This window comes from Ostrinia nubilalis, chromosome 24 (assembly GCF_963855985.1).
Source record: "Ostrinia nubilalis chromosome 24, ilOstNubi1.1, whole genome shotgun sequence".
Classification (NCBI taxonomy): domain Eukaryota; kingdom Metazoa; phylum Arthropoda; class Insecta; order Lepidoptera; family Crambidae; genus Ostrinia; species Ostrinia nubilalis.
This window is the reverse complement of record NC_087111.1, coordinates 7,560,848-7,574,965: the sequence shown is the minus strand read 5'-3', so window position 1 is coordinate 7,574,965 and position 14,118 is coordinate 7,560,848. Positions and strand designations below refer to the sequence as shown.

Below are 14,118 nucleotides of genomic sequence, written 5' to 3'. Positions count from 1 at the left end.
AAATATTGAGGAAATAGCAAAAAAACCACACGTTCCGTGACATGCATGCTTTGTTTGTTAAGTACGATTTTCTTTTTAAGTTTGAATTCAAATAGTAAATCATGAATAAACATCACCGTCCTAGAACATCAAATAAATCTCTCCCTTTATTATAGATTGAGACATTTTCAGAAAATAATTGAATAGGAAGATTTTTTTATCTTAAGTAATGGTTACTGTCAAGCTTTGTTAATCTAAGCTGTCAAACTACGTGGAACGGAATTCATAAAAATTACGACGTCTTTCGCTTGCTGCAGGGAGTGAAGCCAAAAATAAATTTTTATTGTAAAAATAACCTTTTCAAAGGTTTTGTGATAATTTAAAACATGTCTTTAATTAGCAGAAATGTTTTCCGAGCCCTATTTCAGGTAAGTTATTCTTATAACTTCTTTTTATAGCGACAAATAGACATCAAAATAGTTGTGAAGAATGTTTCGTAACTACTGTGCGGTTCGTGGTATTTTTCTTTCGGTATTAAATATGAATGCTTTTGCTAATTATTTTTGATATAGCTATTCAAAATAATAACGTAGGATTTACAGTAATATTGCAATAAAGGTACTCTGAAGGTAGATAATAATTATCACGTGACAATTTTAAACAGCCATGAAAATAATTAAAAGCACTGTTGGAATATCCAAGTAAATTACTCTTTAATTGAAGCAATATTGTGGTTTAGATTACAGATGCTGTAATAGATACGCAGGAGTTACTTCTAGGCCGTTTTTTATTATTACTAACTACCTCCTTTAAAAAAAAACAACGCGACGCGTTACGCGTCTTGTAAATTTAAAAATTTAATCCTAAGCATAAATATTATGCACTTATTCATATTAGTATCCTAACATATTGCAATTTCTATGCTTACAAATAATACAGCCCCTCTATTTATGATATTCTGGATAATACAAAAGTTCTTTGTTTGTTTTTTTTACAGGGATCTCAACACGTCGGCAAAGGCGTCCACACAAGCGCGGTAAACGCGGACAAAAACGTATGTTTAGCACCACATTCCATCAGCACCCTGGTGAGAACACTAACCTTCCTTACTAATTGCAAGTATTCATAGAAAATGGCAATGAAGCAGTATTTTTGATGATTTATTTTCTGGACTAGACCTAATATGCGTTTTTGAGACACATGGTGACAGTATTCTTCAATACAGTAAAAGTTTAGGCCTTGGCTAAATAGTTATAATAATTCAATTCTTATCTGTGTGCAATTAAAATAATATTATTACTTTTAGAATCAATCAGAATCTCTCAAATTATTTTGATAGATGACTTAATTTGCTTTATTGCCAGTTTCACCCAACCAAATATCCAAATAAATGTATTGTCCAAATTTTTAAATGTAAAAGTTATTTTTTGAATAAGAATCAAATTCTATCACTCACTACACTATTAGCTTAACTTTCAGTTTTTAAACTGTTTAACGTATAATATTGTTGTATTCGAACTGAATTGGAAAATAACTGTTATCAAATTGTTTATTTCTTTTGTATTTCTTTTATATTTTTGAATTGTAAGTATTTACAGGTCCTTATCCTCAGAAAACTGTAAGCTTTTTATGTATAGATGCATGCATATTTTTGTGATAAGTACGTTGTGTATCCCTTTTTATGGTAATTTAAGTCATTCTATTCTTCAACTGTTTCTCGAGTAATTGTAATTACAATGTGTTATTATTATCAAAATTTAGATTAACTCGAAATGAAGTTTGTTTTAACAGATTTTATTCTTGACTGCACAGTTTGGCTTTACAGCACGTTAATTTCTGAAAATGTTTTTTAAAATTTTAAACGAATAGGATGACTATTACATAGCATGTTGTCTGGGTGTCTAAACACTATGTTATACCCCAAAATTGAAGATTATTTAGGGAAATCATTATTGGACGGGATTATAAATTATTCTGAAGGGCTTCATTTGAGAAATTGTAATTAGCATGAACCCCGCAGCTTTTTTACACCTGTTTGATAACAGTCCATATTGGGAAACATCGATATTACATCGCTAAAAAATTAGGCAAAACAGACACCAAATTCAAAAGTTGATTGATGATACATTGGCACTGGCACATTGGCATTACTAACATCGTAAGCATACATATTTTGAATCTGAAATTGGATGAAAATGAATGGAAATCTTAATGCTGTTGTTGGGCAGGCTTTTTTGTGCGAGCAACCTTTGTGTCGTCCAAATATAACGTTAACTATAACACGCTAGCTTAAGTATTAACTCTGTTATAATAGAAATAGGTAGACCAGAATAAAAAAAATAGAGTAGGTACACACTACAAGAGACACATGAAGATACATTTTAATTAATGTTGCAAAATCATCCACTTCACTTATTTTTATTATAACAGAATCTTATTATATGTCTTATAGATATTTATGTACTATGGTAAGTTTTGAAATTGTTATTTATTTATGTAAGTATCAAGTAAAGAAAGAAGGTGCTCTGAAACCAATAACTAAACAAAAAAGAAACACAATACCTACATCAAAACATTTATACATACAGGGTGTTGATTTCAATACTCGCCATATTTATTTAGGTGATATATTATGACTTACATAAACGCATTATCCACCAAAAAATAAATTACAAACGAAAGTGGAATTTTTAGCGAATATTTTCCGTGCAACATCAACTGTACTATGGCTCGCAATAATGCAATACGTTTACTGTGGCACGGGCACCCATCGAGCTACGCGGATCGCTCGCTTATCATGTTGGATAGTCTACTGAAGGATACGTAAAGTTGGTAGTATAAATAGGTATTTTTCTTTGACTAACTAAAGTTAAAGTTCGTTTTAAATTAGTTTGCTGTTTCCTATGTGTGTGTGAGTGTATTGGAGCGCTTTTCCGCCACTACCTACCGCGACGGCCGGGAGTATTTTCTACACAAAATTACCAGATTATTCACTTCCTACATTAAAAAGGAATGTCCTTTAAGTTTAGAGCTAGGTACTTACCGATGCGACTTCAGATGCGTTTCCACGTGCCCTCCCGTAACAGTAAACCATGTTTACGTATCTACTCACGAGCACTGTACGTATGGTTAGGCATCTTCCTAACACTCACTCACTATTACCACACTCACTATCACACGTTCACACACTAACTACTCAAAACCGCACGAGAAAACAATCAAAAATCGCAAATTTGCAATTAGAAAAGCACATTCGATGACCGAAGATCTTTGTTAACTAAAGATCCGTCCTATCATAATACGCTTCCAAAATACTCAAATGCAAATGATTTGTAGTAGCTCAATCGTTATTATTAAAACGATAAGAATATCAATACATTTTGATAGTTATTTCGTGTAAGTACCTAATGAAATTAAGTTCATTTAAAATAATCACGAACATGATTATGAATTATTTTATGTAAGTTATGAAGAATGGAAGTTTAACCTGAACCTAACTAACAGCCTAACAGTCGTTCAGGGAATTTAAATTAAACGCCGATAGAAATTAAATTACGTTATTATTTTAAAATAAATTTTTACAGAGATAGAACACGGTAACGGTAGTAAGAAGTTTATGTACTAGAAAACATTTATCAAGCAGAGAGGAAGAGAAAAGTTGATGTTACAAGGCAAGAAATAAAGAAATAGCGATTGAGTACTAGGAATTCTAAATACGAGCTAGATTTTGCGGAGCGTGCGCGCAGCCTCTCAACGTGGGAAGCAAAATCGGACTGATGAATGGAGAAAATCGATGATCCACGATTGAGCGCCGATGACGCCCGAAACACGAAGATGAGCGAAGTATGTATTGTAGAGCCCGATATCCGTGCAGCGCGCGGCGGTATTATTGTATTTAAATGAAAGAAGTGCTAAATGATAGAAATTTTGTTTAGATACTGAAATCAATCGAGTTTAAAAACAAAATCTTGTCTTATCTCCTATCGAAAGTGAAGGAACAAGAGTTTGCCAGTGTGTTATTTCTAGGTGTTCAGTTTGCGGTAAGTTAAGTTTTATTTTAATAATTACTATCGTAAAGACGTAAAAGTTATTAAGGTAGAGAGCTAGAAATGTAAGGAATAACGAACCTGTATGAAAGAGCATTATTGTCATCTGTTTACAGTACTTTTGAATGATAAGTAGGTACAAGCTTATCACACACATAAAAGCATGGTTTAATTTTTTTTTAAAATGTAGGTTCTGTAAAAATTTTTATTTTGCGGAAGGAAGCAAATTCGTGTAAAAGGTTTTTTTATTAAAGACCTACTTAATTAATTAGTTTCTAGAACAAAAAATAAACTCGTAACGTGATAAGGTGTAAGTAACTAATTTACTCATTACATTTTTAGGGTAGATTTGGATTAAGCTCCGTCCAGTAGTCGTCGTTGAACTCACAGCTGATTGTGGCTGATAGTTGACTGACTCATGGGCGAGCGCGGGTAGTGGGGCGCGGGACGGGGGGCGCAGCGTTTGCCCGGGTCACCGGGTGAGCGCCGCGCGCCGTTTGCGTTGGGGGACTATTCTGCACTGTAGTGGTCGATTATGGAAATCGTAGATATTTAAAATATAATTTTAAAAAAATTTGAACTCAGTTTTTTTGCTGATTCGTGATCAGAATAAGCTACTTAATCAACTCCCTAAATATGGCGGGTATTGAAATCAACACCCTGTATAGGTATACAACACACATAAATCTTTCACTGTCTAATAATGATTGAATGCAATTAATGACATTATCAGCATTGATAAATTTTATTCTTGATATTCACTTTCATATGATTTGATTACTATACTGTGATTAGGTTTTATGCGTCATAAATTGTCGGTATCTAAATAATTGTTAATCCAAAAATGTTGTTAGTATTTTCTGTAAGATTTTATATCAGGTAAAATAATACAAATAGGATATTGGTCAGGCAATGGCAGGTATAATGGTCAGGTAATAGATTAAGTATGTATAATGGTCAGTTAATTGACATTGACAGGTATATTAGTCAGGTAATAGACATGTTGGTCAGTTAAATGCTTAGAATGTAGGTCAGTTTAATGGCCAGCCAATTGACAGACATAATAGTCAGGTACTAGACAAAAATGGTCAAAAAATAATTGACATGTGCAGTAGTTAGGTGATTGACAGGTCAGATAATAATTGACAAGTGCAGTAGTCAGGTAATTGACAAATTAAGTGGTCAGAAAATAATTGACAAGTGCAGTAGTCAGGTAACTGACAGGCATAATGGTCAGGTAACTATAGTTCCAAAATAGTGAACTGTCCTATCGATGACATTGACAGTGGGGCGCCACCGTCAATACCGGATCGCTGGTTCCGATTTTTGCCATGTTGGAAACCATATAGTTGAACGATGGTAGCGCCCCCCTGTCATTGAGTTTGGTGGGACAGTTCAGCGTGGGTCATCTATACAGTTGTGGGCAGTTTGTAATCGCCATTATTGTGATGTAGCAATCGCAAGTGACGAAGGAAGGCCGCATCAAGTGCACCCTCATACCCGGCGATGGTGTCGGCCCTGAGCTGGTATATTCCGTACAGGAGGTTTTCAAGGTACGTTTCAGCCTCGGATCTTAATGTAGTATCGACTTAGCCTAGGCGCAGATCACCGACTTTTAGTTGGCCGATAGTTGGACCCGATTCTAATTTGTATGAAGAATAGCCCGATACCAAACAGGGTGGATAAAAATCACGATTTTTTTATTTTAATCAAAAAAATCAGATTTTTTTTTAAAAATCACGATTATTTTGATTAATTTGATTTTTATTAGGTTCTGCGATCATTTCTTTAGTTTTTCTTACGGAATACATTTTTATTTACGTAGAATTGATGTATGGAGCAGGCAACACCGCCAAAAAAAATTAATTATGTGGTTATCTGAAAAATCGCAAATTAAATTTTTCAGATTCTCCATACAAAACGACAATTTCATACATTAACACCTAATATTAACATTGTTTTCGAACATTACAGTTGATTAATATTAACTCCCAGCCTTTCATTAATTCCATTTTCGGTCATTGATTTAAATCAATGATTTTTATTAAAAAAATCATGTAATAAAAATCGTGATTTAAATCATGATTTAAATCAACTTGATTTAAATCATGCAACCCTGATACCAAATCGGTGTCATGTGTGCACTTTCATACATCTCCATATTTATTAACAGTCCGAACAAACTATCCGCCAACTAAAAGTCGGTGGTCTTCGCCTAGGCAAAAATTAAGCTTGAAAGAAATTCAACCCCGTTTACTATTTTTAGATTGAGATTTGCAATACTTGAGTTGCATCAGATAAATAGAAAATTATAAAATGTATTGGAAAAATTGTTTGTTTTAAAACATAATTAAATAATTTACCTACTTAAAACCTAAACAATCTGTAAAAGAAGTAATGAAATCGGACTAAAATTAAAAAGATATGTGGGTACCATTTAAACTGTACGTGACGTCACATAACACTTACATACCAGCTGGTTTAGGATTTGGCATTGTATAAACGTTTGTGACGTCACAAAATCTGTATCTATGGTATTTGATTAAAAAAAGAACAAAGAGAAATAAAAATTACATGTAATATTGTATCATCGACGTACACTTAAGCTAGTTGGGCCCGATTCTATTTGTATGAACAATCAAGTGCGCACTTCAATACATGCCCATACTGATTAACTGCCCGACTAAAAAATCGGTGGTCTGCGCGTAGGCTAAGTCTAAGAGTAGGCGCACACCGTTGATTTTTCGTCGGCCGATAGTTTAGTCGGGCAGTTGATCAGTATGGGCATGTATGGGAGTGCGCACACTACGCCGATTCGATTTGGCCGATTCTTCATACAATTTAAAATCGGGCACAACTATCGGCCAACTAAAAATCAACGGTGTGCGCCTACTCTAATGTGTCATGCTTAGTTGAACATTTCTCTCTGGAACAGGCGGCGAGCATTCCCGTGGACTTCGAGTCGTTCTTCTTCTCCGAGGTGAACCCCACGCTCAGTGCTCCCCTTGAAGATGTCGTCAACTCCATCTCCAAGAACAAGATCTGTATCAAGGTAAATACTTTACAAACCTAAATAAATTTTATGACTGTTTGTTTCCCTAATATTCTAATACAAGTTCGTTTCATCCACGAAGACGCGCGGGGTGCGGGGAGCATGATCCGACCAATCTGAGCGTCAACATTGTAGTTTGCGCGCGCACTCACGAACAACTATCCAATGAGGGCTATCGTTTTAGCGCTCACCAGTTAGCGCCACTGTAGAGTAAGGTCCTGTCACTTGCTAGTAGCGAAGACAGTGGCACCAACTGGTGAGCGCTAAAGTGGTAGGAGGACTATCGCATTTGCACTCATCAAGATGGCGCCACTGTAAAGTAAGGTCCTGTCAATCGCCAGGGGTGCCAACTGTTAAGTATAAAAACGATAGCCCTCATTGCAACGCTGCCAATGCCAACAATGACGCTCGGCTCGACCCCGCGCGTCTTCGTGGATGAAACGAACTATACTTAAACGGATTTTTTATTACTTTGCTGTAACTAAATGTCTTTATATGGTTAATAAATTTTTTTTTTTTTGCGTACACCCACTTGCTGATGGGGACAGTCAGTCAGTGGGTTATGTGGGACTTTCCCCGCCGGGAGGGCGGGGCCTACCCACTAAAACCCGACGGTGTCCTCCGGGGCCATTGATACGAAGCCGCGAGTTATTGTCCTATTGGACATTCGTCCGCGGCTCCTGGTTAATAAATAACTACGCTGACAGAATTTAAAAATTGATAAAAATATCCAGGCTTCTTATCAGTTTTGGCAAGGTTTAGTTAGACATCATTTAACCACCTTCTTTTTTGAAAACCACAACAGTTCATTTATTTTTTTATGGGAAGCATCTTGAACGCGGTCCAGCCCAGCGTTATGCTCATGGAGTTTATGGGAGACCACTGTACTAAAGTGCTTTTCAAAAGCCAATTTTGTCCACGAGCTATGTGCTACTGCATACTACCATTTAAGTTTCTGCATTCTGCGGGATATCTCGGTTACCTGTGTTGTGATAAACGCAAACTGGGAATAAATAAAACTACAGTATTAATTAATCCCTCAGGGTATCCTCGCGACGCCCGACTTCTCCCACACCGGCGAGCTGCAGACCCTCAACATGAAGCTTCGCAACGCTCTGGACCTGTTCGCCAACGTCGTGCACGTCAAGTCGCTGCCCAACGTCAAGTGCCGCCACAGCAACGTCGACTGCATCATCATCCGGGAACAGACCGAGGGCGAATATTCAGCGTTGGAGCACGAGTCAGTTCCCGGTAAGTGATAATCGTCATTGCAGCTATAGGACGACCACTGCTAGATATTTCCAGATTGGCCGATTGGTAGCGCCTGTATCCAGCGCCTTCCTGCAACCTTTATACGGTCTTCTTTCCAGGGGCGTACAGAGAAAGAGGGGCACGCTATGGCAGCTGTTCTCTTGGAAATGGTACACCCTTATGTTTTGTTCTAAAGTGGGGATCCTTCCTAAAATTTGCCCCCTTTGGCCAGTCTGCCCCTCCCTGGTTACAAGCTAGATACGCCTTTGCACCTGTCAACCTTGTGGTGCATCATCTACCGGGAAGCGCGGCTTTAACGTAAGTCCTCTTTTGTTTAATAAATAGTTAAAATGAAGTTGCGCAATGCGCTCGACTTCACAGCCAGGACGTGATGAGGAGAATGATCGTCTTTTGTTTAAAAATTACTTATAATGAAGCTTCGCAACGCTCTGGACCTGTTCGCCAACGTCGTGCACGTCAAGTCGCTGCCCAACGTCAAGTGCCGCCACAGCAACGTGGACTGCATCATCATCCGGGAACAGACCGAGGGCGAATATTCAGCGTTGGAGCACGAGTCAGTTCCTGGTAAGTGATCATCGTCATTGCAGCTATAGGACGTCCGCTGCTGGACATAATCCTCCTCCAAAATTGTCTAGATTCACCGGTTTGTAGCGGCCTCTATCCAGCGTCCTGCAACCTTTATACAGGCATCTTTCCAGGGGCGTACAGAGGAAGAGAGGCAGGCTAGGGCAGCTGTTCTCTTGGAAATGGTACATCCTTATGTTTTGTCCTAAAGTGTCTAAATAAGGGGATCCTGCCTAAAATTTTCCCCCTTTGGCCAGTCTGCCCCTCCCTGGTAACAAGCTAGATACGCCTTTGCACCTGTCAACCTTATGGTGCATCATCTACCGGGAAGCGCGGCTTAAACGTAGGTCGTCTTTTGTTTAATAAATAGTTAAAATGAAGTTGCGCAATGCGCTCGACTTCACAGCCAGGACGTGATGAGGAGAATGATCGTCTTTTGTTTAAAAAATACTTAAAATGAAGTTGCGCAACGCTCTGGACCTGTTCGCCAACGTCGTGCACGTCAAGTCGCTGCCCAACGTCAAGTGCCGCCACAGCAACGTCGACTGCATCATCATCCGGGAACAGACCGAGGGCGAATATTCAGCGTTGGAGCACGAGTCAGTTCCTGGTAAGTGATCATCGTCATTGCAGCTATAGGACGACCACTGCTAGATATTTCCAGATTGGCCGATTGGTAGCGCCTGCATCCAGCGCCATCCTGCAACCTTTATACGGTCTTTCCAGGGGCGTACAGAGAAAGAGGGGCACGCTATGGCAGCTGTTCTCTTGGAAATGGTACACCCTTATGTTTTGTCCTAAAGGGGATCCTGCCTAAAATTGGCCCCCTTTGGCCAGTCTGCCCCTCCCTGGTTACAAGCTAGATACGCCTTTGCACCTGTCAACCTTGTGGTGCATCATTTACCGGGAAGCGCGGCTTAAACGTAGGTCGTCTTTTGTTTAATAAATAGTTAAAATGAAGTTGCGCAATGCGCTCGACTTCACAGCCAGGACGTGATGAGGAGAATGATCGTCTTTTGTTTAAAAATTACTTATAATGAAGCTTCGCAACTCTCTGGACCTGTTCGCCAACGTCGTGCACGTCAAGTAGCTGCCCAACGTCAAGTGCCGCCACAGCAACGTGGACTGCATCATCATCCGGGAACAGACCGAGGGCGAATATTCAGCGTTGGAGCACGAGTCAGTTCCCGGTAAGTGATAATCGTCATTGCAGCTATAGGACGTCCGCTGCTGGACATAGGCGTTCCCCAGAGATTTTGAGATTCGTCGGCTTATAGCGGCCCGCATCCAGCAACCTTTATACGGTCTTCTTTTCAGGGGTGTACAGAGAAAGAGAAGCAGGCTATGGCAGCTGTTCTCTTGGAAATGGTACACCCTTATGTTTTGTCCTAAAGTGTCTAAATGAGGGGATCCTGCCTAAAATTTGCCCCCTTTGGCCAGTCTGCCCCTCCCTGGTTACAAGCTAGATACGCCTTTGCACCTGTCAACCTTGTGGTGCATCATTTACCGGGAAGCGCGGCTTAAACGTAGGTCGTCTTTTGTTTAATAAATAGTTAAAATGAAGTTGCGCAATGCGCTCGACTTCACAGCCAGGACGTGATGAGGAGAATGATCGTCTTTTGTTTAAAAATTACTTTTAATGAAGCTTCGCAACGCTCTGGACCTGTTCGCCAACGTCGTGCACGTCAAGTCGCTGCCCAACGTCAAGTGCCGCCACAGCAACGTGGACTGCATCATCATCCGGGAACAGACCGAGGGCGAATATTCAGCGTTGGAGCACGAGTCAGTTCCTGGTAAGTGATCATCGTCATTGCAGCTATAGGACGTCCGCTGCTGGACATAATCCTCCTCCAAAATTGTCTAGATTCACCGGTTTGTAGCGGCCTCTATCCAGCGTCCTGCAACCTTTATACATTCATCTTTCCAGGGGCGTACAGAGGAAGAGAGGCAGGCTAGGGCAGCTGTTCTCTTGGAAATGGTACACCCTTATGTTTTGTCCTAAAGTGTCTAAATAAGGGGATCCTGCCTAAAATTTTCCCCCTTTGGCCAGTCTGCCCCTCCCTGGTAAGTCTGGTAACAACAACCTTATGGTGCATCATCTACCGGGAAGCGCGGCTTAAACGTAGGTCGTCTTTTGTTTAATAAATAGTTAAAATGAAGTTGCGCAATGCGCTCGACTTCACAGCCAGGACGTGATGAGGAGAATGATCGTCTTTTGTTTAAAAAATACTTAAAATGAAGTTGCGCAACGCTCTGGACCTGTTCGCCAACGTCGTGCACGTCAAGTCGCTGCCCAACGTCAAGTGCCGCCACAGCAACGTCGACTGCATCATCATCCGGGAACAGACCGAGGGCGAATATTCAGCGTTGGAGCACGAGTCAGTTCCCGGTAAGTGATAATCGTCATTGCAGCTGTAGGACGACCACTGCTAGATATTTCCAAATTGGCCGATTGGTAGCGCCTGTATCCAGCGTCCTGCAACCTTTATACGGTCTTCTTTCCAGGGGCGTACAGAGAAAGAGGGGCAGGCTATGGCAGCTGTTCTCTTGGAAATGGAACACCCTTATGTTTTGTCCTAAAGTGTCTAAATGAGGGAATCCTGCCTAAAATTGGCCGCCTTTGGTCAGTCACTCCAGGCCAGGGAGGGGCACTCCCTGGTGACAAGCTGGATACGCCTATGCGTATGCACCTGTCAACCTTGTGGTGCACCGTCTACCGGGAAACGCGGCTTTAACGTAGGTCGTCTTTTGTTTAATAAATAGTTAAAATGAAGTTGCGCAATGCGCTCGACTTCACAATCAGGACGAGACGGAGAGCACGAGTCAGTCCCCGGTTAGTGGAGAATGATCGTCTTTTGTTTAAAAATTACTTTTAATGAAGTCGCGCAACGCTCTGGACCTGTTCGCCAACGTCGTGCACGTCAAGTCGCTGCCCAACGTCAAGTGCCGCCACAGCAACGTGGACTGCATCATCATCCGGGAACAGACCGAGGGCGAATATTCAGCGTTGGAGCACGAGTCAGTTCCTGGTAAGTGATCATCGTCATTGCAGCTATAGGACGTCCATTGCTGGACATAGGCGTTCCCCAGAGATTTTGAGATTCGTCGGCTTATAGCGGCCCGCATCCAGCAATCTTTATACGGTCTTCTTTCCAGGGGTGTACAGAGAAAGAGAAGCAGGCTATGGCAGCTGTTCTCTTGGAAATGGTACACCCTTATGTTTTGTCCTTAAGTGTCTAAATGAGGGGATCCTGCCCAAAATTTGCCCCCTTTGGCCAGTCTGCCCCTCCCTGGTAACAAGCTAGATACGCCTTTGCACCTGTCAACCTTGTGGTGCGTCATCTACCGGGAAGCGCGGCTTGAACGTAGGTCGTCTTTTGTTTAATAAATAGTTAAAATGAAGTTGCGCAATGCGCTCGACTTCACAGCCAGGACGTGATGAGGAGAATGATCGTCTTTTGTTTAAAAATTACTTATAATGAAGCTTCGCAACGCTCTGGACCTGTTCGCCAACGTCGTGCACGTCAAGTCGCTGCCCAACTTCAAGTCTCGTCATAACAACATGGATTGCATCATCATCCGGGAACAGACCGAGGGCGAATATTCAGCGTTGGAGCACGAGTCAGTTCCCGGTAAGTGAAGATTGATCGTCTTTTGTTTAATTAGTTAAAATGAAGTTGCGCAATCGCCACAGCAACATGGACTATGCAGTCCTATGATGATGCCATCATCCGAAAACAGACCGAGGGCGAATATTCAGCGTTGGAGCCCGAGTCAGTTCCTGGTAAGTGATCATCGTCATTGCAGCTATAGGACGTCCACTGCTAGGCATGTAGACATAATCCTCCCCCAAAAATCCAGCGCCTTCCTGCAATCTTTATAAGGTCATCTATCCACATTGTGTTGCACCGTCTACCGGGAAGCGCAGCATCTTTTGTTTAATAAATTGTTAAAATGAAGTTGCGCAATGCTGACGTCACGAGGCGCACGAGTCAGTTCCCAGTGAGTGGAGACTGATCGTCTTTTGTTTAATAAATAGTTAAAATGAGGTTGCGCAAAGGTCTGGACGTCCTGAATCCAGTAGGTCTGCCTGCAACTTAAATTGAGAGGGGGACAGGTGAGGTCATCTGCCCCCGCTGGAAATGGTATACCCTTAAATACTAATACCTACATTAAGTCTCTCCCACACTAGCGTAAGTCTTTCGAATGTCGCTGCGAAGCCAATATTTAATTGATAACTGTTGAACGCCGGATCTATGTGGTGCCAATACAGTTTTTTCGGAAAAGTAAGAAGAGCGGGGATCCCTTATGTTTCGTCTTTAGTTTTGTTAATGCGGGGATCCTGCCTAAAATATGATTTGACCACTTAATTCTTCCCCAGGTGTCTTGAAATGCTTGAATATCATTACCGCCACCTGTTATTTTGTTTAATATGTCGACTACCGCATTCTGACCACTTAATTATTTCCCAGGTGTGGTGGAATGCTTGAAAATCATCACCGCCAAGAAGTCCGAGCGCATCGCCAAGTTCGCGTTCGACTACGCGGTCAAGATGGGCCGCAAGAAGGTCACCGCCGTGCACAAGGCAAACATCATGAAGCTGGGCGACGGGCTCTTCCTACGATGCTGCGAGGACGTATGTACTTGTGATAAGAGCTATTTTGCAACGAATTTTTCCTGCGCTACTCTGAGGGGGCGTGGCAAACACTGGCTTCTTGTGTAGTTGTAATAAAGTGCCATTTTGCATAAACATTGTATAGTTATCAAGAAGGTCACCGCCGTGCACAAGGCAAACATCATGAAGCTGGGCGACGGGCTCTTCCTACGATGCTGCGAGGACGTATGTACTTGTGATAAGAGCTATTTTGCAACGAATTTTTCCTGCGCTACTCTGAGGGGGCGTGGCAAACACTGGCTTCTTATGTATTTGTAATAAAGTGCCATTTTGCATAAACATTGTATAGTTATCAAGAAGGTCACCGCCGTGCACAAGGCAAACATCATGAAGCTGGGCGACGGGCTCTTCCTACGATGCTGCGAGGACGTATGTGCTTATGATAAGAGCTATTTTGCAGCGATTTTTTCCTGCGCTACTCTGAGGGGGCGTGGCAAACACTGGCTTCTTATCTAGTTGTAATAGGCACTATTTTGCAACGACATTATTTAGTCAACAAGGCCGCAAGAAGGTCACCGCTGTGCTCAAGG

General features: G+C 41.2%; 1 protein-coding gene across 1 annotated transcript in view; it reads left to right on the top strand.

Moving 5' to 3' along the window:
• Nucleotides 1-251: 251 nt before the first annotated feature.
• The window catches only part of LOC135083754 (isocitrate dehydrogenase [NAD] subunit beta, mitochondrial), a 28,957-nt gene continuing 15,090 nt past the window's right edge, over nt 252-14,118 (top strand). The window contains exons 1-6 of the mRNA XM_063978495.1: nt 252-407; nt 977-1,066; nt 5,480-5,578; nt 6,961-7,077; nt 8,121-8,328; nt 13,386-13,549. Of these exons, the coding sequence (XP_063834565.1) occupies nt 366-407; nt 977-1,066; nt 5,480-5,578; nt 6,961-7,077; nt 8,121-8,328; nt 13,386-13,549 (720 nt within the window). The 5' untranslated portion in view covers nt 252-365. The remainder of the gene's footprint in view (nt 408-976; nt 1,067-5,479; nt 5,579-6,960; nt 7,078-8,120; nt 8,329-13,385; nt 13,550-14,118) is intronic.